The sequence below is a fragment of the Panicum virgatum genome, chromosome 1N (genome assembly GCF_016808335.1).
Source record: "Panicum virgatum strain AP13 chromosome 1N, P.virgatum_v5, whole genome shotgun sequence".
Taxonomy (NCBI): Eukaryota; Viridiplantae; Streptophyta; class Magnoliopsida; order Poales; family Poaceae; genus Panicum; species Panicum virgatum.
This window is the reverse complement of record NC_053145.1, coordinates 61980907-61999369: the sequence shown is the minus strand read 5'-3', so window position 1 is coordinate 61999369 and position 18463 is coordinate 61980907. Positions and strand designations below refer to the sequence as shown.

General features: G+C 52.9%; 3 protein-coding genes across 7 annotated transcripts; 1 reads left to right on the top strand and 2 right to left on the bottom strand.

Moving 5' to 3' along the window:
- Nucleotides 1-596: 596 nt before the first annotated feature.
- On the bottom strand, nt 597-5753 carry LOC120653818 (pentatricopeptide repeat-containing protein At1g73400, mitochondrial-like). 5 transcript variants are annotated; one of them, XM_039931495.1, is made up of 4 exons: nt 3822-5753; nt 2824-2958; nt 1205-2740; nt 597-1120 (listed from the first exon to the last, which is right to left on the bottom strand). In XM_039931495.1, the coding sequence occupies exon 1, from the start codon at nt 5534-5536 to the stop codon at nt 3884-3886; it is 1653 nt and encodes a 550-aa protein (XP_039787429.1). In that variant the 5' UTR covers nt 5537-5753; the 3' UTR covers nt 597-1120; nt 1205-2740; nt 2824-2958; nt 3822-3883. The 5 variants fall into 5 exon arrangements, with proteins under 5 accessions (XP_039787429.1, XP_039787431.1, XP_039787428.1 ...); XM_039931497.1 differs by having other exon boundaries at nt 1205-1305; XM_039931494.1 differs by having other exon boundaries at nt 597-2740.
- Nucleotides 5754-7334: 1581 nt separating this feature from the next.
- Nucleotides 7335-9104, bottom strand: LOC120653817 (E3 ubiquitin-protein ligase ATL31-like). The gene has a single exon (XM_039931492.1). The coding sequence runs from the start codon at nt 8943-8945 to the stop codon at nt 7665-7667; it is 1281 nt and encodes a 426-aa protein (XP_039787426.1). The 5' UTR covers nt 8946-9104; the 3' UTR covers nt 7335-7664.
- Nucleotides 9105-15976: 6872 nt separating this feature from the next.
- Nucleotides 15977-17953, top strand: LOC120653816 (transcription factor bHLH94-like). Its single transcript, XM_039931491.1, has 3 exons — nt 15977-16739; nt 17132-17566; nt 17649-17953. Exons 1-3 carry the CDS (start codon nt 16245-16247, stop codon nt 17754-17756), a joined length of 1038 nt encoding a protein of 345 aa, XP_039787425.1. The 5' UTR covers nt 15977-16244; the 3' UTR covers nt 17757-17953.
- Nucleotides 17954-18463: the final 510 nt, after the last annotated feature.

The following is an 18463-nucleotide window of genomic DNA, read 5'->3' as shown; positions in this document are numbered from 1 at the left end:
AATCAGTTACATTGTGTAAATTAGTTATTTTTTAACTGCATTTAATATTCTATACATGTGTCCGAAAATTCGATGTGACAGATACTGGGCAAACTTTTTTGGAAATTAAACGCTCCCTTGGTCTAAAACGTGGTACATGAAGGATAGGGAATTTTAACGTTCCAGGAAAAACACACACGGCATGTTTTGATTCCTTTTCTTTCCACATGTGGTTACTGCATACAGATTCCTCCGCGAGAATAGAGTAGCCAAAAAGAAAAATAAAAGAGATGCAGATTTCACAGACTGAAGCGTCCGACAGCTGCTTGCCTCGAAGAATCACGCACCGATGGGAACCCGGAGAAATCACGCATAGCCATTGGCTGTGTTTGTTTAGTTCTTTACATGTAAAAATTTTGCGTTAGAATCTTACTAATTTGAAGTACTAAATAAAATCTATTTACAAAGTTTTTTCATAGATGTGTTGTAAATTGCGATACGAATCTAATAATGCTAATTAATTTATGATTAATCCATAATTAACGGATAGTTACTATAGCATTATTATTATAAATCATAGATTAAATAGGCTCATTAGATTCGTCTCGCGATTTACAGCTCATCCATGCAAAAAAATTTATAAATAGACTTCATTTAATACTCATGCATGAATCCCAACATTAGATGTGACTTTTTTTTCATGTTTACGGATTTTCGGGTAAAAATCTAAACAGGGCTGATATTTTTTGTCAGAGCCACAGCCCACAGGCCACAGCCATATTTTACCTCGGGACTCCTGAACATCGCGACACCCGAAGCACTCGCCCGGGCGGCCGGGCCCCCGCAAGGTCTCGACTTCAGAGAACTTCATCTGCGCTCAGCGCTCGCTTGTTGAAGGAATCCGATGGATGGACGGTTCTTCTGTGAAAAAACCCGAATGGACAGTTATCAATTCAAGGGTTTATTGTCACGGTGTGTTCCAGGTTCTCAGGCTCAGCTGGAGAAAGGCCGTGCAGCTATGGCCGTCCTAAGTCTAGCTCGCAGGAGCCTTTAGTTCATTGCTGTTGATTGCTTGGTACAGCAACTGCACAAGATCCAGAGTGACACGCTGGTCATGTTGTTGATAACCAGTAGCCGTTACCTGCAAGTACGGAGGTACAAGACTGAACATTAGTTAAAGCCTGATGAAGCTTAATGCTAGGATCATTGAAGACCTGAAAGTTACCCGATAGCTGATACTCCTACGTCCATGCAGCAAGCGGGCAAGTACCAAACGACTATAGTCCATGTCCATGTCCATCTATCTACTCGCTCCAGTGATCGAATCTTGGTTCAGTTATACCAAATTAGAGGTCTACCAAATTTCTTGGTCACCACTCACTAGCAAGTCATCTGTTTGTTTCACTCTAATCTTTTGTGATTGCTAGAGTGCATATTTCTATTCACTAGTTAGCATCTGTAGCCACAATTAGCACCACAAGTTTGGTGCAGCTGTGGTGCACACACTAAATATACTGAAGTTAGGTTTCAACTTTGGACACTAGACAAAACAACCAAATTCCAGTCATTGTCACCCACTACATACAAACACAGTAGCAATAAAGGTAAGGGTGCAACTCCATCCCATTTTAGGGAAAACGAACTTGTAACAAGCTATCAGTAAAATGTTTCCTTGAGCAGCTGAGTTTTGAAATAACCCATAAATCGATATTCAGAAATATGTAGAGAGTTGACGAATGTGGTGTAGGTCGCATGTTTAACGGAAGGAAATTTAGTTTTAGGCTTACACAGGAGTACATGTTTTGTTTGAGCATAAGGAACCCACATTGTTAGACAGTATTTGCAGCAGGCCTAGTAGGGCCAGGCGCATGGGCTTAGCAGCCCAGCAGCCTCTTGGGTTCATGGTAGGTGATATCTGTATTAGGCAATGGTGGCCCAGAAGGTCACTTTTCGGTATTTAGGTTCGATGCTACAAAAGGATGGCGACATTGATGAAGATGTTAGGTATAGAATCTCATATGGCTGGTTGAAATGACGTCAATCTTCTGGTGTCCTCTGTGTCAGGAGAGTGCCACAAAAACTAAAAAGGTAAATTCTATATGACAGCGATTCGCCCAGCGATGTTATACGGTGCTGAATGTTGGCCTAAAAAAGGCGACATGTCCAGCAACTGAGTGCAGCAGAGATGCGGATGTCGCGGTGGTTTTGCGGGCACACAAGGAGGAATAGAGTCCGGAACGAAATTATTCGGGAAAGGGTAGGGGTGGCACCAATTGTGGAGAAACTTACCCAACATCGGTTGAGATGGTTTGGACATGTCCAACGGAGGCCTCTTGAGGCGCCGGTGTGTAGTAGGGTGCTAAAGCGTGTCGATAAGGTAAAGAGGGGTAGAGGTAGACCTAAACTGACTTGGGACGAGTCGGTTAAAAGAGACCTTAAAGATTAAGATATCCCTGAGGAGGTAGCTTTGGATAAGAGCACTTGTAGACTAGCTATCAACGTGCCTGAACCGTGACCTTTGTGTCTTTTGGGTTTCAACTCTAGCCTACCCCAACACGCTTGGGATAAAAGGCTATGCTACTGTTGTTGTTGTTGTTGTATATCTGTATTAGGCAAGGATCTCCTTGATTGGGTGCCATTTCCATAAACCCTAGGATCTCCTTGCCTATATATTGTACACCCTTGTACCATGGTTAATCAATCACAAATTTCCCAAGCCATATCTGCTTTCACACATGAACAAGGACGCCATAAAAGAGACCTGCTTCACAGGATTAAAAGAAAATAAGGCTGCAGATAATACTTCTTGAGGCAATGGTGGGGTTTGGGGGGGGGGGGGTGTACCTTGTACATGTTATGTAAATTAAATGCAATGATATTCACAGTCCTGGTTCAGTTCAACAAATGAATGAGTCCATGCAGTGTGCTTCTTGAACTCCAGATTACTATAACAATATGTGCTGGCATACATCAACCATCCTGCACAATAGAATCATGTTTAGGATAAAGATAACTCCTATCTGGCTTATAGCGTGCTTGGAATGTCTTAGGTAGCCAAGCTACTAATGATCTGGATGGTCAATTTTTTCTATTGTGCATAGTAGTTGCTAACATCACCAACTGAACTATCATGGAGCAATGACAAGTAGTTGTGCTCAATTGGTGGTGTTAGCTCCAGAATGACAGTTCAGTTGGTAATGTTGGCTCTAGAATGACAAAGTAAATAAGCTCAGTTTCCTACCTATCTTTCAGTAAAGATTAGGTCTTAAAATCAGTGACAGGAACTCATTGAGTCCCCAACTACTTGCGATTAGTCAAGTAAACACATTTTCAAAACACTGGGTGTCTGGGTCTTGAAAAAAGAATATACTAAGCCAATATAATTCATCCAGTAAATTAACCCTAAATGATCCTTAGTACATTGAAAAAACAAAGGAATATTCATATTCAGCATGCAAATATTGGGCAATTGGATAAGGATATCACATAATGGCATATCCAGATTAGTATTCCGCGTAACGAAAGACAAATATCCTACTTCATATTAAATTTCTATATATACATAGATTTCATTACAGTTCTAACAGGCCTTGCACTAATTTTTGGGGTGAGGAGAGGTCGTGGTACCAAACAAGTTCACCAGTATGGCATCAAGTGTGGGATATATATACCATAAGAAAAGAACTTGATTGAAATTCGCTTTTTTTTTTGCCACTTTAGATGTACTGCTGATTGCATGAACAAACTTAAACACCATGTATAAACAACAAGCCACAGACATTTTTATTATATTGACCACCAATAGCTGATAATAGAATCAGAGAAACCACAGCATCACTTACCTTTGAATAAGTTCCTGATTATCCACAGTAACAAAAAACCACAGCATCAATAGTAATGGCACTCATTTCCTTCTCAGGCCTATGCTCTTCTTCTTCTGAGTGATTGCAAATCGTCTTGACATCGCAACATTGTAAAATCTCCTCATATGCTCAGACAATCGATGTATCGCGCCAAGGTTGCCTACAGCTGATAAACGCAGCATTATAGCATCAAACTTCTTGTATGAAAGTTTCATGTCACGCTTTATAACCTCATCTAGAAGAGCACTTGCATCTTCTGTTCTTCCGCAGTCAAACAGACCATCAATCATTATTTCGTAGGTATCAATAGCACGTCTACATCCCCTTCTGTCCATCTCATGCCAGATATCTAAAGCTCTATGCGCCTCTCCCATCTCAAAGAACATCACCATCAGCATGTTATAGCTATGAACACTGGGCTCGCAATGCGCCTCTATCATTGTCTCACAAAGTTCAAGTGCATCATCAGCCTTTCGAAGACTGCAGAGAACCTTAAGAAAGCAATTGTAGGTGACAATGTCAGGAGGAAATCCAGCCTTTCCCATCTCCTCCAACACACGATAGGCAGCATCCAGTTTATGCACCAAGCACATCCCTTCAATCAAATCTTTGTAAGTCAATACATCAGGCATACACCCACTACTTCTCATATCTGAAATCAGCTCAAAACACTCCTCCATCCGATCAGCCTTTGCTAGCGCAACAATCATAATCGAATACGCCTTGGCTGTGGGTGATGATATCGTCGATCCCTCAGTCCTCATGAACTCAAACAACTCCCTTGCCTCTGACACCAATCCAGCGCTGCAAAATGAATCGATGGCTGCAATGTAGGTGAAACTCTCCGGGGTGTACTTCATTTGAATCATTTCCTCGAGCACCTTCATGGCCTTCTTGGGGTCCCTCGCTCGGCACCACCCAAAGAACAGGATACTGTATGTCTCGGCATTACCCAGCAACCTCCTCTTCACGCGGCCGAACACCGCCTCTGCCTCCTTGACCATCCCACACTTGCAGAACGCGTCCAGCAGCGCGTTGAGCGCGTCGGTCTCTGGCGGCGTACGCATCCGAACCCGCCGCTTCTTGGCCAGCTTCCTCATGTGCGTGAGGTGCTTCTCCGTATAGGCGCGCAGGATCGCCAGCAGTTCCTCAACCGGCACCGACCTCGTGCCGTGGCGCTTCATGTGGTCGAGCACGTCGCAGAGGACACCGAACTGTCGGCTCTTGTACCGCGTGCCGGAGAGGATGTCGATGATGTCGTTGTAAGTGGCCGGTTCGTGGCTGTACCCATCCTGGTGGGACGCCCAGGCGAAGAACCGGAACGCCAGCTTCTCCTCGTAGCGGAGGCGGTGCAGCACGTCGGCGACGAGCGGGGTAGTCAGCTCGGCGCCCAACGCGTCGAGAGCGGCCTCCGTGCCCTCGCTGGATTCCGCCTCCGTCTTAATGACGGCATCATAGATCCTATCCGAAAGCGCGGCGAAGCGCTCGTCCTGGAGGTGAGTGGGGAGGATGGCGTGCTCGGAGAAGAGCCGGCGCGTTGGGAGGATTGGTGGACGGAACCGCAGCGGCAGGATTCTGGTGGGGTGCGGCGGTCGGAAGGAGGATGGATTGGAGGAGTGTGTGGCGCCAAGGGTTGGCAAGGGCGCGGCCGCGAGTAAGCGGCGGAGATGGCGGACCCGGGAAGGAAGGTTCATCACGGGGTCTGGGAGCGGGGGCCAGGCAGGATGGTGGTGGATTTGGAGGTCGGAGTGGATGATGGCTTGCGTAGGAGCGTCTGGAGAATTGGGAATTGCGATTACCACCGCTGCGCGGCGGCCGGAGGTGCGCCCGGCGATGTCTGCGCTCGCTGGTGGCAAAATGGGGATGGGGATTTCACCAGCGACAAAGCCGAAGCGCAGGAGAGTGGTAGGGATGGCAATTGCACTCGCGGATTTTAGACCTGACGGGTGCGGATGCGGGTCTAAATTACATCTGCACCATATCTATAAATATAATTCAATTCAACACTATTTATCATATAAATATATGGAAACTCTAGTTCATTCTAATTGTTGTGTTGTTGAATTATGATTTGTTGTAGCAGAGACTTTCGAACTTATAGATTATTGCTTTGTTGCTAGCTGAAATCAATTGTTTGTCTATTCAAATTATGAAGCTGTCTATTTTTATAGTATATCTTGCCAAATTAGTGGGCACCCAAAACCCGCCCAAAACCTAGCAGGTGCGGATGCGGGTGTAAAAATCCACTCGCGAATTTGTCGCGGGCGAGTTTCTCCTGGCCCGTGGGTTTCGCTGCGGGTGGATTTTCGCCGCAAACGCACCCGAATTCGCGGGGGCCATCCCTGAGCGGGTGGGCCGACAGCTTGCTCGCTCGAGTGCACAGCCCATTTGCGGTCGCTTGGGACAAAACCGAAGCCCACTCGGCCACGCAGCCCACGAGCGCGCGCACGGCCCATGGGTTTGTTTGAGCCTCATGTTTTTGCCGCCGCTCGCTTTGCAAAGACATGTTTTTGTCGACAACATTCGTAAATATAAAATGTTTTCAAAATTCAGAACGACTGGGCAGAGAATCAAATTTGTGTATAAACTTCCAATGAATATTGTGAAATATCACAGTTGCGCGGAAATTAGTGATCAAACTGAAGAAATCTCTGTTGTTACAAACAGCTTAACCAAATCGCTGCCTTTCTGTTTTCCATCTAGAGTGCGTGCACTTCCGAGTCTGCGTAGTTGATTGTTGATTCCCTTTTTCTTCACGGCGTGCACGTAAAAAGTCAAGTAAAAACGTCATCGTTTCCTCCAGCCGACCTCTCGAGTCGCATCGATGAAACTGCTGTCATTTTGTCCGGCCTCCGTCGCTTTCCATCTAGAAGGAAGTCAGATCGATGATTGATAACAAGATAATTGATTAATTGATATTAAGTTTTCACATTTGACTTCTCTGCTGCTTAGGGGTACGTTGAATTGTTTTGATGGACAGATTAAAGATGCTTGCCCAGGCAACTTCGCGAAAAAAGAGGAACAAATTAAAGATAGGAATGCATATTTTAAGCATTAACTGATTTTTACAGTGTTAAATTTCAGGCAAAAGTTTAAATAGTGAGCAACGCTCCCATAAAAGAAAAGAAAAGAAGTGTGAACAAAGCTGCAGCAGCTTGGTTCTGAACCATGAGCACACAATTTCTGGAATACAACAGTTGTAGCATTTCTTCACTTACACATTGTTTAGCCATTGAACCATTTCGCTCCCAATTTCTGGTATACAATGGTTGTAGCAGCTCTTTCTTACGATGGTACGAAATGCTATCTGAACTTATACCATAGTACCTATTTCGATTGATTGCAAATAGTTTGAGGTGAAGTCTGTGAATTCACTTCATCGGATACACACCATACTACTAAGATTCAGAGCAAGATAAAGATAACTGCGATGTCGAGTCCTATCTGAACTTATACCATAGTACCTACTTATGAACAAAAACGCATGAGAAGTCTGCTTAAGTGCATAGCAACGGAACGGATCCGGGGTACAAAGTAAAGCACAAGTACACAACTTCAGAACTCAGACGACACATAAACAGAGAAGAAAATCCAAACATTTGTTCAGCCATGTCTAAGGCTTTTGCCTTATGGTTCTGCTGCTGTACAAAATTATAATTACATTTTGAACATCTCAATTCTCAAGTTCATTTCGAGCAGTAGGACGATTACAGCAGGAAATCAGCACCCTGTTGCCCATAAGACCGAAAGAACCCCATTTTCTTTCGCGTGTGAAAGAAGACTAACTTTCAAGTTTCTACGTTCAAATCTGCTGTTCCCGTTCTACGTCGGAAGCTGCTGCGTAACCGCCTTCTCCTTGTCCGCCTCCGCCGCCTTCGCCGCCGCCTCGCCGGACGCAGCGCCAGCTTTTGCACCGGACACGCTGCCTCCAATGCGGTCAAGGCGGACGCTCGCCTTAGTAGGAACGTCGGCGGCATCGACGGCGGCTACGCGCTTCCCTCTAAGCCTCGTGGACGACGTGGAAGACACTTCTCCCCTGTCGGAGCTAACCGTCATCCTGGACGCCGAAAAGAACGAGAGCTTCCCGGAGAACGTCCTCGCAAGAAGCGATTGCCATCTGCCCGCCCGGCCGAGGGGGGCGCTGCGGCCGCCGCGGCTGCTTCCTTCCCCGGCTCTTCGCCCGCGTCGCAACTGCGAGCTGTGCTCGCCGGCGGCGACGATCTCCCTGCGCACGTGCTCCGGCAGCCGCAGCGTGAACCGCTCCATGTCGCGGTCGAGCCGGACGGCGAGGGAGTGGCCCGTAGAGTGCGATCGGGCGAGCTGCGTCGGCGCCGGCCGGCGGCCCGACCGCGACCGCATGGCTCGCCGCTGGGTCCCTATCTGCTGCAGCTCCAGCGCCTCCTGCCTCCGCTCCTCTTCCTCCTCCTCGGTTACCACATCGATCACCCCGGCCACTGGTAGCGGACCATCACCCATCCGTTCAACCGCTGTTTCGCTGGAGATGCTGCTCGCTACAGGAATCGACGGGAAGCTCGCGTCTTCGTCGCTACTCGTATCCTTGTTAGGGTCGAGGTTGCAGCGGCAGACGGGGCAGGTCACGTGGCTGGCGAGCCACTCGCCGATGCACTCCGGGTGGAAGGCGTGGCTGCACTTGGGCAGCAGCCTGAGCCGCTCCTCGTCCTCGAACTCGCTGAGGCAGACAGCGCACTCGAGCGCGCCGCCCTTCCCGACCTGCAGCGCCCTGGCCTCGGCGTACTTCATGGTGGGGAACGCCTCGACCACCTCGGCGTCGAGCCCGTGGGGGCGCCGCTGCCTCCGCGAGCGCGAGATGAAGGCGTCGAAATTGGGGGCGGCGCCGCGGTCGTCGTCGCGCCTGAGCGCGTAGCCGCCGGAGCAGTGGCGGAGGTAGACGGTGAAGAAGGCGATGAAGACGAACACCGCGACGACGGCGGCGAGGAGCGCGATCATGGCCTTGCTGACGTGCACCTGGCCGGACATGTAGTCATCGTAGATGCCGGGCGGCGAGGGTTGCGGGCTGGCCGCGGCGAGCGCTGACGCGAGCAGCGCGGCGAGCAGCGCGCGGCCGTGGCGAGGCGTGGGCATCCTTTCCCTGCGCGCGCCGCGGCAGAGGCGGTGGGGACCGGGAGACGTGGGCGGGTTGACTAGCGTGTCTGCGCAGCATGCAGTGTGGAGCCGGGCTATATAGAGGCGACGGACACGGACGGAGTTGAGCCGCCAAAAAGGTCGCCATCCCGCGGCGCGCGGCGGGTATGGCGGGAGGAAGCCGCCGCCCGCCCGCCCGCCGGTCAGGTGTGCGCTTTGTTCGGCAGTTTTGACTTTTGACTGGCCGTCCACCCGGGTGTTGAGAAGCCGCGACTGCACGGCCGTTGCAGCTGCCAGCTTGAATCTGAATTCAACCGCGTGTAGAACTCTGCTTATCAGGAACCAACCAAGAGTGAGACTGCTCATATCAGCAGGACCTAGATTCCTCCCAGGCCTTACCTTTAGCTTCATCCCATGCATTCATCCTACATCCAACGACCCATGGCAATCCAATGAAAAATAGCTAGGACTTCATCGTTCAGTCTAGCATAAGTAACCGAACCGCTCCCATCCGCCATGGCCGCACAATTGAGCTCAAGCCAGCAACGCAAGGACTGGATAGGGCAGATTTTGGGGATAAAAATGAAGAAATTGGATTGCTTGCTAGAGCAATGGGTTGTCTTGGCGATCTTGCTGGATTGACGCAAGCATAGAGAACGAAGCTCCTCGACATCGCCGTTTATAGGCCTGATGAGGCATGATTGGTCCGCGAGCTCCCGCAGCACGCCATTAATGGGGTTTATGTGCTCGCGAGCAATGCGACGAAGATGATGCCGGCCCCCTCCTCCATGGGATTCCAGCGGTAGCCCGGCCCTCCTCTTTCTCTCTCATCCGAGCTGTGTGGACAGCGGACCCTCACGGCGCGTCGGCGTGGCACCTGGGCTCCGAAGGATATTGCTTGCCTGGGCTGGGAAACGATGAAGTCATAGCTGTTTTTCCTTTGAATCGCTATGGTATGTTGGATGTGGAATGGACGCACAGGATGAAGCTAAAGGTAACTCGTGCCTTTGAACCATAGTAATCTTTTTTTTTTTTTGCGAAAAGGGGGAGATTAATTCAATGACTTGAGCGTTTACATCCTGAGCGACACAGCGCTCGACACAAACAGGAAAGCGACCGCTCCAGACCGCGCTATGATTCAATCGCACAGCGAGCTGAGCAAGTTCATGTGCTAAAACATTAGACTCTCTCCCTACATGCTGAAAAATGACCCTAGGTAGCCTCCGAGACGCCTCCACCGCTTCACTGACGATGAAGCCGTAGGCCGTTCCCTGGGACGTTGGCCTGTCCAGATACTTGATGACCGTGGAGCAGTCCGATTCTAGGATCGTCGGGCAAGAGTTCCATTCCGCAGCCAACATCTACCCCTCGCTGCACGCTTGTGCTTCAACCTCCTCCGCCAATCTAGCATCATGAACCACCATCCATGCCGAAAGGAGCACCGTCCCTTTATGATATCTAATGGCCACACCAACACCCGTCTTTCCTGTCTGTTCCACAAATGCACCATCTACATTCACCTTAATCCAATCTTCCTCTGGGGGTTCCCATGGTTTCATGGCCCGAGTGCCTGCGCCAACCCTCAGCAAGCTTTGCGGTGACACTGCTTGTTTGCCCTTGTCCTCAGCCATCCCAGGAGGGGAGTTCAAGGACAGGGACTCCCAGTAGGCAACTAGGAAGTTTACCGAGACGTCACCCCGAATCCAACGTTCTGCATGAACCCATTCGTTACGAACAAACCAATGCAAGCCCTCCATAGGATGAGCATAAGTCTGGCTACCTCCTCCACGTCTGCCGTGCCTACGATGTGCAGGAGCCACTCCGGGCCGGAATCATAGAGCAAACTTTCTGCAGGTAGTGTCCAGGCCTTCCTCATATTTTCACGTAAAGTTTTTGCATGCCTACAACCCACAGCAGCATGAAATTAAACGCTGTCTCCGGGCCTGCACCACAAATAGCACGGGTATCCTCCCGTTCCAGATTCCTTCGCTTCTTATTTGATCTGCCAAAGACGCGTACCTTGTGTGGGATTGGTAGTGCCCAAAATTTCTTCCATACTAGGCGGTGGCCATCCGGGTGACTGCTCGATGCACCCTGAAGCGAGTTTAAATCCCGGGTATCCACAGCCAGCTTATAAGCACTCCGGACTGAGAAGCAGCCGGACTTCTCCCAATGCCATGCCACAACGTCATCCGAGGATCTCCAGGGGATCCTGATCTTCTTTTTTCCTCCACGTGATGAGTATGGCAGTAATGATGCAGGACGTCCTCCTTCCAGCATCTTGCATCCTCGTCAATGAGTTGGCTGACCCATACTCAGGATCATCCGTGTAAGAATATCGAGCATGTAGTCCAACAAGAACAATTAATGACAGTTTTTTTTCTCAATCACATGCCAATTCCAACCGAAAAGTGAAGAAAATTGCTGTGCCCCGAACTCTTATGAGGTCAATCCTTGCATACATTTTTCTCGTTATGACGCTCAACATCAACGGATACGATTGTAAGAAATGGAGTAGATGCAGAAAATTGAGTTTCCACTTTCCAGTGCGCTGTGGGCAGCAATAGGTAGCGCGTGAGCTCTGGACTGAAGACCCAGCTATAGCGGTGAAATTAACCGCGTGTAAAACCAATACAACCCGGCGATGGATCAACCGGGCGAAGTTTTTGGATCCCGGCGTGGACGTCAAGCTCCAAACCAATTGACGCGACAGGCTCGGCAGGAACGAACCGCCGATCACACGAACTAGGGCTCAGATCCCATCTCACCAGGCCGGCCCCCTTGCAACAGAGACGAAGGAGACGCACGTACAGACAGGGGCCCGGCGTCGGCCCGGCCGTGTAACGACGTCCCAGCCCTACGCGCTGTCCAGCTGCGCATGCCAGCCTGCCGCCGCTCGCTCGCTCGCTAGTGGGGCGCCCCCATCAACACGCGGCCGCGCGCGTGCCCGGCCGACACCGACCGAGACGGCAAGCAAGGACCACGCACTTCCGCGCGCGACCTGGTCGTCGTCGACACGTCGGGGCCACGGAGCGAGAGGGACGCACGACGGGACCGGGGATGAGAGGCGCGCGGCGGCTCTCCGACCGGCGGCTTCATCCGGGGACGCCGTGGCGCGCCCCCATCAACACGCGGCCGGTGACAGGCGCGCGCCTGTTGGACAGTTTGAGGAGTGCAAGGCTCCGGCACCGGGCGGCGCAAGCGACAAACAGGCGAACAGTCCCCGGAAGAGCGACGAGGCCTACGTGTCGAGGGACCCTGGCTTGGAGATCAGTGACTTACTGTATGGAGGATCGTCGCGATCGTGTCCTGCACTTCTGGTGCGAATCAAACACACTCCCGTGTCCCGTGTCCCGTGTCCCGTGTCCTGGTTTCCTCGTCAGATTCTGCGTTTCTGGAGAGTTCCAGAGGATACGGGAGGCTCAGCTTACCTGCTCGATCGGCGGAGAGTTTTTGGGCGGTTCTTGGTTAACGGATCGCGACGAACTCTCCGACGCCGTTCTCTCGTTGAAGTTTAGGCCGTGTTTGGTTCATATCCTGTAAAATTTTTCAAAAAAGACGAATGCATGCATCAAGTACTAAACGAAATTTATTTGCGAAATCTTTTTACGGATGGGTGTAATTTTTCAAGACAAATCTAATGAGACAAGTTCCATTATAATTGGCTACAGTGATGCTACCGTAACTGTGCCTAATCATCCTCGGATCGTACGGTCAAATTCCTCATTAGCTACAACAACTGCTACAGTACCATAGCTGTGAAGGTAGTTTCGGAATTAAATTTTATTTAATATCTCTAATTAGTAGTCAAAGGGTCGGAAAATTTTCATGAAATTTTTTTCAAAGCCATCCAAACATGGCCTTAGCCTATGCTAACTCAGCCATGAGCGGGTTGGCTGTGACTGATGGCATGATTAAATGAACCTAGGGCTAGGGTTGACGACGACCAACCACAGGGCCGGCCAGGCTGTTCCGTTGCAGTACTGCACGGCAGGGTACAACAGGCAGGCAGTTTATTTCCAAAAAAAAAAACAGGCAGGACGAGGACGGCGAGCTTCGCGGGCACGTAACTCTGGAAGTCCAGCGTCGTTCGGCGCGTTATTTTGCAAGTTAGTTTCCGTCGTCGCGCGGCTGGATTGGGTGGGTGATCGTGCCAAAACCACCGGGGAAGAGGGGAAGAAAAGGTGCCCAGCGGGACTCATTCTTCACTCTTCAGTCTTGCATGGTTAGTGCTCATCTTCCATTTCATGTTCTGGACTTCTGGTTTCCTCCAGCACTGCCAGTGTTTGGTCTCTCCCTGAATTTGGCAGCGCGTCGCTGCCATCGCCATCGCGTCCATGAATTAGGCATCCATCATTGTTGTTCAGAGACAAAAAAAACTGTTTGGTTGGTAGAATAAATAGTATTCGGCTGATAGAATAAATAGTATTATATGAGAAGAAATAACCCGAGACAAGCCGAAAACCAATGAGCCCAACAGCCCAAAAGGGAGAGGCATCATCGTTCCTTTGTCCGGCAACGTTCGCCATCTCCAAAGGAGCATTTGGCCCTCTCTCGAAAGCTCTCGCGCCTGCTACAGTTGAGAGGGGCGGAAAAGGTCGCCGCCGGCAGGGCCGCCGGTCTTCTCCGCCTCCGATGGCCCCGGGGCTGTCGGGAGGTGGCGGAGATCAACGGGTTCTTGCCGGCGGGTGGTGTACAGCGTAGCTTAGGTCCTAGCTCGTCTAGGGTTCGGTGTCCAGGCGGCGTCGGCGAGGCGACGGCGGCGGCGGCGCGTCGGAATAAGTCCTCTCGGACTCTTCCTCGCCCCGTTGGTGTTTCTCTCCGGCATCAACGGCGAGCCCGTGGAGGTGGTCCTCCCGGTGTGGAGGCTCTATTTAGGAGTAGCCTGCCGGCGGCTCATCGGCCCGGATGAGAGGTGAGTCTACTGGCTTTTAGTCTTAAGGAAGGAGGTGCAGCTTGGGATTTCGTGGATGGTGGGAGAGTGGAGCAAGCTCGACTGTCCTGTGGTGGCTGTTGTCACCGGCGACGAGCTTGTTTCCAGGATCTTCGAAGTTCGGGGTGCGTCCCCGGCCGATGGGCGAACAGCGGTGGCATCATCTCGTCCATTGGGGCGAGTGTCTCATGCGGCTCTCTTCAAAGCTTTGGCGGTGGGGTTTCGTTTGATCCACGGACGGCGGTGACGGCTTCCGGCGGTGGTCGGCGGCTTCGATTTCTGGAGGATTCGGCTGGCACTGAGTCCAGAGGTCTAGCTGTAACTTTTTTGTTTTTGAAGGGCTTTTGTGCAATTTGGTCGAAACAGCTGTCCTCTGATTCCTGTTGGTTTGTACCTGTATTTCTACATGTCTTGTACGGTTCTTAATCGTTAATACAGGTATGTTTCGCTGTGTCAAAAAAAAAAACGTTCGCCATCTCCAACGCCGTGGTTCCCCATGATAGGAGCAGGATGGGCCGGTCCATTTGGGCCGTAAAGTGGGCCTCTAGGAACCACGATCAAGATTGAGCCCGCCCGCGGTCGCGATTTGTTTTGATCCCCTACCGTCGTCAATTCCTATCTCCAGTCAGCTACTCCCGGCAACTCGATACGTACGTGTGTACGTGTACCAGCAAGCAGCGGGCAAGTCCTGCTACTGGTAACTGGTAACCACCTGCACTGCACCACCACGCACAGTGGCCGCGCGTCCTGTGAGATCCCGACTGCGCCCGCGCCACCAAGGCACCATGGCTTCCCGGCAGTGCCGCTGCCACCAGCCCCGCGCCGATGCACCGTCGGGCCATCCGCCAACAGTGCCATCCAACAGCCGCGAGCGACCCCCGCGGGGCACCAGGGGGCTTTCCAGATTCCGCCACGCCCCCGGCCCCGGCGTGGGCCGGCCGGCACGCCGCCCACGCCCGCTCGCCGGCTCCCTTTGCCTCCAGGAGGGCGGGCAGGGGCCACCCCGGCGACCTCCTCGCGCGGCTCCCTTTGCACGGAACGGAGCCACGAGCCAGCCGCCCAGCGCCCAGCCCCGCGCTCGTTCTCTCCCGTCGGCGGTGCCGTCGCTGTCCCCCGGGCCCGGGGGCTTCGCGATGTGACGGCGGCGCGTTCCTCGAGTGGTGTGTCCGGACAAGGCTGGGCGCCGTCGGTTACGGCAGGCGCGGCAGACTTGGGCGTTCGAGAGCCCTCGAGGCGAACGGAGGCTCCTGCCGACCGGTTCCTTTCGCGGTGGCGACGATGGCATGGCAACGGGCAGTTAGTCAACAGGGCGACTGTTTGTACTCGGCCAAGTTGATGACTTGATGAGTGTCCGTCCAAGAGAGCGGAGGAGCTCGTCATTGGCGTCAATCGGCTGCTAAGCGAGCATGGAATCCCGTCGATCGTCTCCTGAACTCAGGGCCGAAAAGCCTTGGAGACCGGGATTGCCACGAGACCGGCTCAGTTCCTTGCGAGCTTTCGGTTGCTCGTCGCCGATGGCAGGTGCGCGTGCCGGGCTTTCTCAACCGGAGAACTCTTGCAGGGGGCAGAGGCAAGACGCCTCGCGCTCGTGGTTGCCGGCTGCGACGCCAGCGCTCTCTCTGTGAGCATGTCACTGTGCTCTGTCTGTGCAAACGCGTGCAGCTTTCAGCGTCGCGGGGCACGCAACGGGGGCTACGGATGGATGGGGCGCCTGCCCCTGTTCTTGTTCAGTTCCCTTGCAGACTTGCAGCTGCACGCCGCGGCCTAACTGTTGGTTCTTTACACCCCATCGGCAATCACATCATTTAAATAAAAAAACAAAAATCGACTGAATAGTCAGACTGGAGTATGGTAATGTTCCACCGTTGCATCATCAACCCCTAAGCGAAAAAGAATCAAGCTAGCACTACTTGAAAAATGCCCCATCCGTACACCAGATAATCAAGGGGAGGACACGGCAGAGGCCGACACACTTTTGTTAATCTCGAGCCTGGGCACGCCACCAACCATACTAAACGTGAGTGCTTCCAGAGCGCCAGGGCGGACATGCGCGGAGACGTGTCCCCTCTCGGCTTTGGCTCTGCCCTGACCCTCACGCTCTCCTCCCCGTCCTCGGCATTCCATGGCCCATGCCCCGTGCCCCGTGGCAGACCGGGTCGTTGTCGCCATTGCACATCCATGTTATTCCACCACGCCCCCCTTTATAGGGACCACCTCGTCGCCCCTCCTCCTCCTTGCTCCATGTCCGTGGCGTGGTCATGGCGGCGAGGGCGGCAGCCCAGCTGAGCGCTCGTCGTAGCTCGTGCCTACTAGGTAGATAGGAGGCTGGTCTTGCACTCTTTGCTAGGTAGGAGGAAGGCCAGGCCATGGCGCTCGAAGCCGTGGTGTTCCCGAAGGAGCACCTCGCGTGCACGGGCAAGGTGGGCGTGGCCGCGCACTCGGCGTCGCTGGGATGCGGTTTCGACATTGATGACCTCGAGGAGAAGGGCGGCGTGGTTCTGCAGGTAGAGGCCGCCGGCGCGCTGCCGCTCGGTGCCGGTGCGGTCACCGCATGGGACGCGGCGCTCTGCCCGTGCTCCGTCGCTCCTAGCGCTGGCGGGGAGGAGTGCTGCTGGGACGTGCAGCGCCACCTCTCCGTGTCGCCGCCGCCGGTGCCCGCGGTAGCGGCGCAGGGGGGGCGCGGCAAGGCGGTCGCGTCGGCGGCGCGGAGGCGGCGACGGCGCCCGAAGGCGGTGAAGAACACGGAGGAGATGGAGAGCCAGCGCCGCAACCACATTGCCGTGGAGCGCAACCGGCGGCGGCAGATGAACGAGTACCTCGCCGTGCTCCGCTCCGTCATGCCGCCTTCCTACGCGCAGCGGGTACGTACTACTACGATCCCCATGGCTCCAGCCATGCGCGCTCTCTCCGGGCTCCGGCAAGCATCGTCCTAGCTGCACGAGCTTTGCGGGTCATGTCACCATGCATGTGCACGAACGGCTTGGCATTCCCCGCATTGTTGATTGCTGCTGTCCCCCCCAACTTTTACTGTAACGGACGTCAAATCTTGTTGCCCCCTGGCCATCTGCTGCAGCCTCGCCGCGCCATGCCGCTTTGGTTGCATCTGTCACGGAATCTCTAGCGATCGCGTACCGCGCTACTGCTCCCCCGCATCAAAAGCCGCACCTTCTTGTGCGCCAAGCTCTTGGTCGCGACCGGATGGCACGTACCCTTTGCAACGTAACGTTTGTTGATGAGTCGCCACGGCGTGCAGGGTGACCAGGCGTCGATCGTGGCGGGCGCCATCAACTTCGTCAAGGAGCTGGAGCAGCTGCTGCAGTCGCTGGAGGCGCAGAAGCGGCGCGCGGGCTGCACCGAGCGAACGCCGCCGGCGCCGCCGTTCGCCGGCTTCTTCACGTTCCCTCAGTACTCGACCGGCGCGACCGGTGCTGTCGGCGCGAGCGATAGTTCTGACTGCTCTGCGGGCGGCGATCAGGGCGGCGGCGGCTGCGCGGGGGCGCGCCGCGGCGTGGCCGACATCGAGGTGGCCGTGGCGGACAGCCACGCCAACGTGAAGGTGCTCGCGCCGCGGCGGCCCAGGCAGCTGCTGAGGATGGTGGTGGCGCTGCAGTGCCTCGGCCTCACCGTGCTCCACCTCAACGTGACCACCACCGCCGACCACCTGGCCTTCTACTCCTTCAGCCTCAAGGTAGCAAACTATACATCGCCGCTGCAAAATGATGAGCCGATCGGCCATGCCATTCTTGAACATCTCGTCGCTTCTGTTGCAGATGGAGGATGAATGCCGGCTATCGTCGGTCGACAACATCGCCGCCGCGGTGAACGAGATCGTCGCGACGGTCTCCGACGAGGTCATCATCAGTCAGTTAGCTGAGTAGCTGGAGCAGTATTAAGCTGCTAGTGTCATGTATTGTAACAACAATTTGATCCTAGTCCTAGTACATGGATAACTGAGGCAAGTGGCAATTCGCGCCGTTGTCAGGCATGTACTAGTCGGGTTCCATGTTTGCGTGCAAGTAAACATGTATCGATTGGACCAGCTTATTAGTTATATTTTTGCATCTCAAGTTGTGTGTATCCAGAACCAGTCATCTCGCAGCACCAATCAGTCGAGACTCCTGCGTGTGCACACGGGGGATCAGATTCAGATCGATCGATGAACTGGTGGACCATCTTTTGTCTGACGAGTTTTGCTTCTGAAAAATGTTTTCCTCTGACGGGTCAGCATGCTAGCTTTCACCGGATAAGAGTTAGCATGGATTATTCAGACTAGTTGGCCACGCCAGCTCCAATCTTTTCTGGTGATAGAAAGTGGCCGGCTGCAATCATCTCATGTTACGATCGATCATCGCAAGGATCTTGCGTACGTGTGTCAGGTTCGTTTACTCTAGAGAAGTCTGCAATGCAAGTTGGTGTGTGGATGAACCTGTAGTAGAGCCTTCGCTCACATCATTCTGCCGGCACTGATCGGGGCAAGAACACGTAGGATTAGAGTCCTTTTCCCAGCCGTAAGTGTCGTTTCTTGGACGTGAATGATCAAGAGATAGGGTCTTTAATTCCCTGATTGGTGTTAAGAGCATCAGTT

Excerpts from the sequence above, each read along its gene's own strand:
- LOC120653816 (XM_039931491.1), top strand. The coding sequence starts at position 16,245 with ATGGCGCTCGAAGCCGTGGTGTTCCCGAAGGAGCACCTCGCGTGCACG. Across the intron at positions 16,740-17,131 it reads CGCCTTCCTACGCGCAGCGG|GGTGACCAGGCGTCGATCGT; the intron begins GTACGTACTACT and ends CACGGCGTGCAG. Across the intron at positions 17,567-17,648 it reads TCTACTCCTTCAGCCTCAAG|ATGGAGGATGAATGCCGGCT; the intron begins GTAGCAAACTAT and ends CTTCTGTTGCAG.
- LOC120653818 (XM_039931494.1), bottom strand. The coding sequence starts at position 5,536 with ATGAACCTTCCTTCCCGGGTCCGCCATCTCCGCCGCTTACTCGCGGCC.
- LOC120653817 (XM_039931492.1), bottom strand. The coding sequence starts at position 8,945 with ATGCCCACGCCTCGCCACGGCCGCGCGCTGCTCGCCGCGCTGCTCGCG.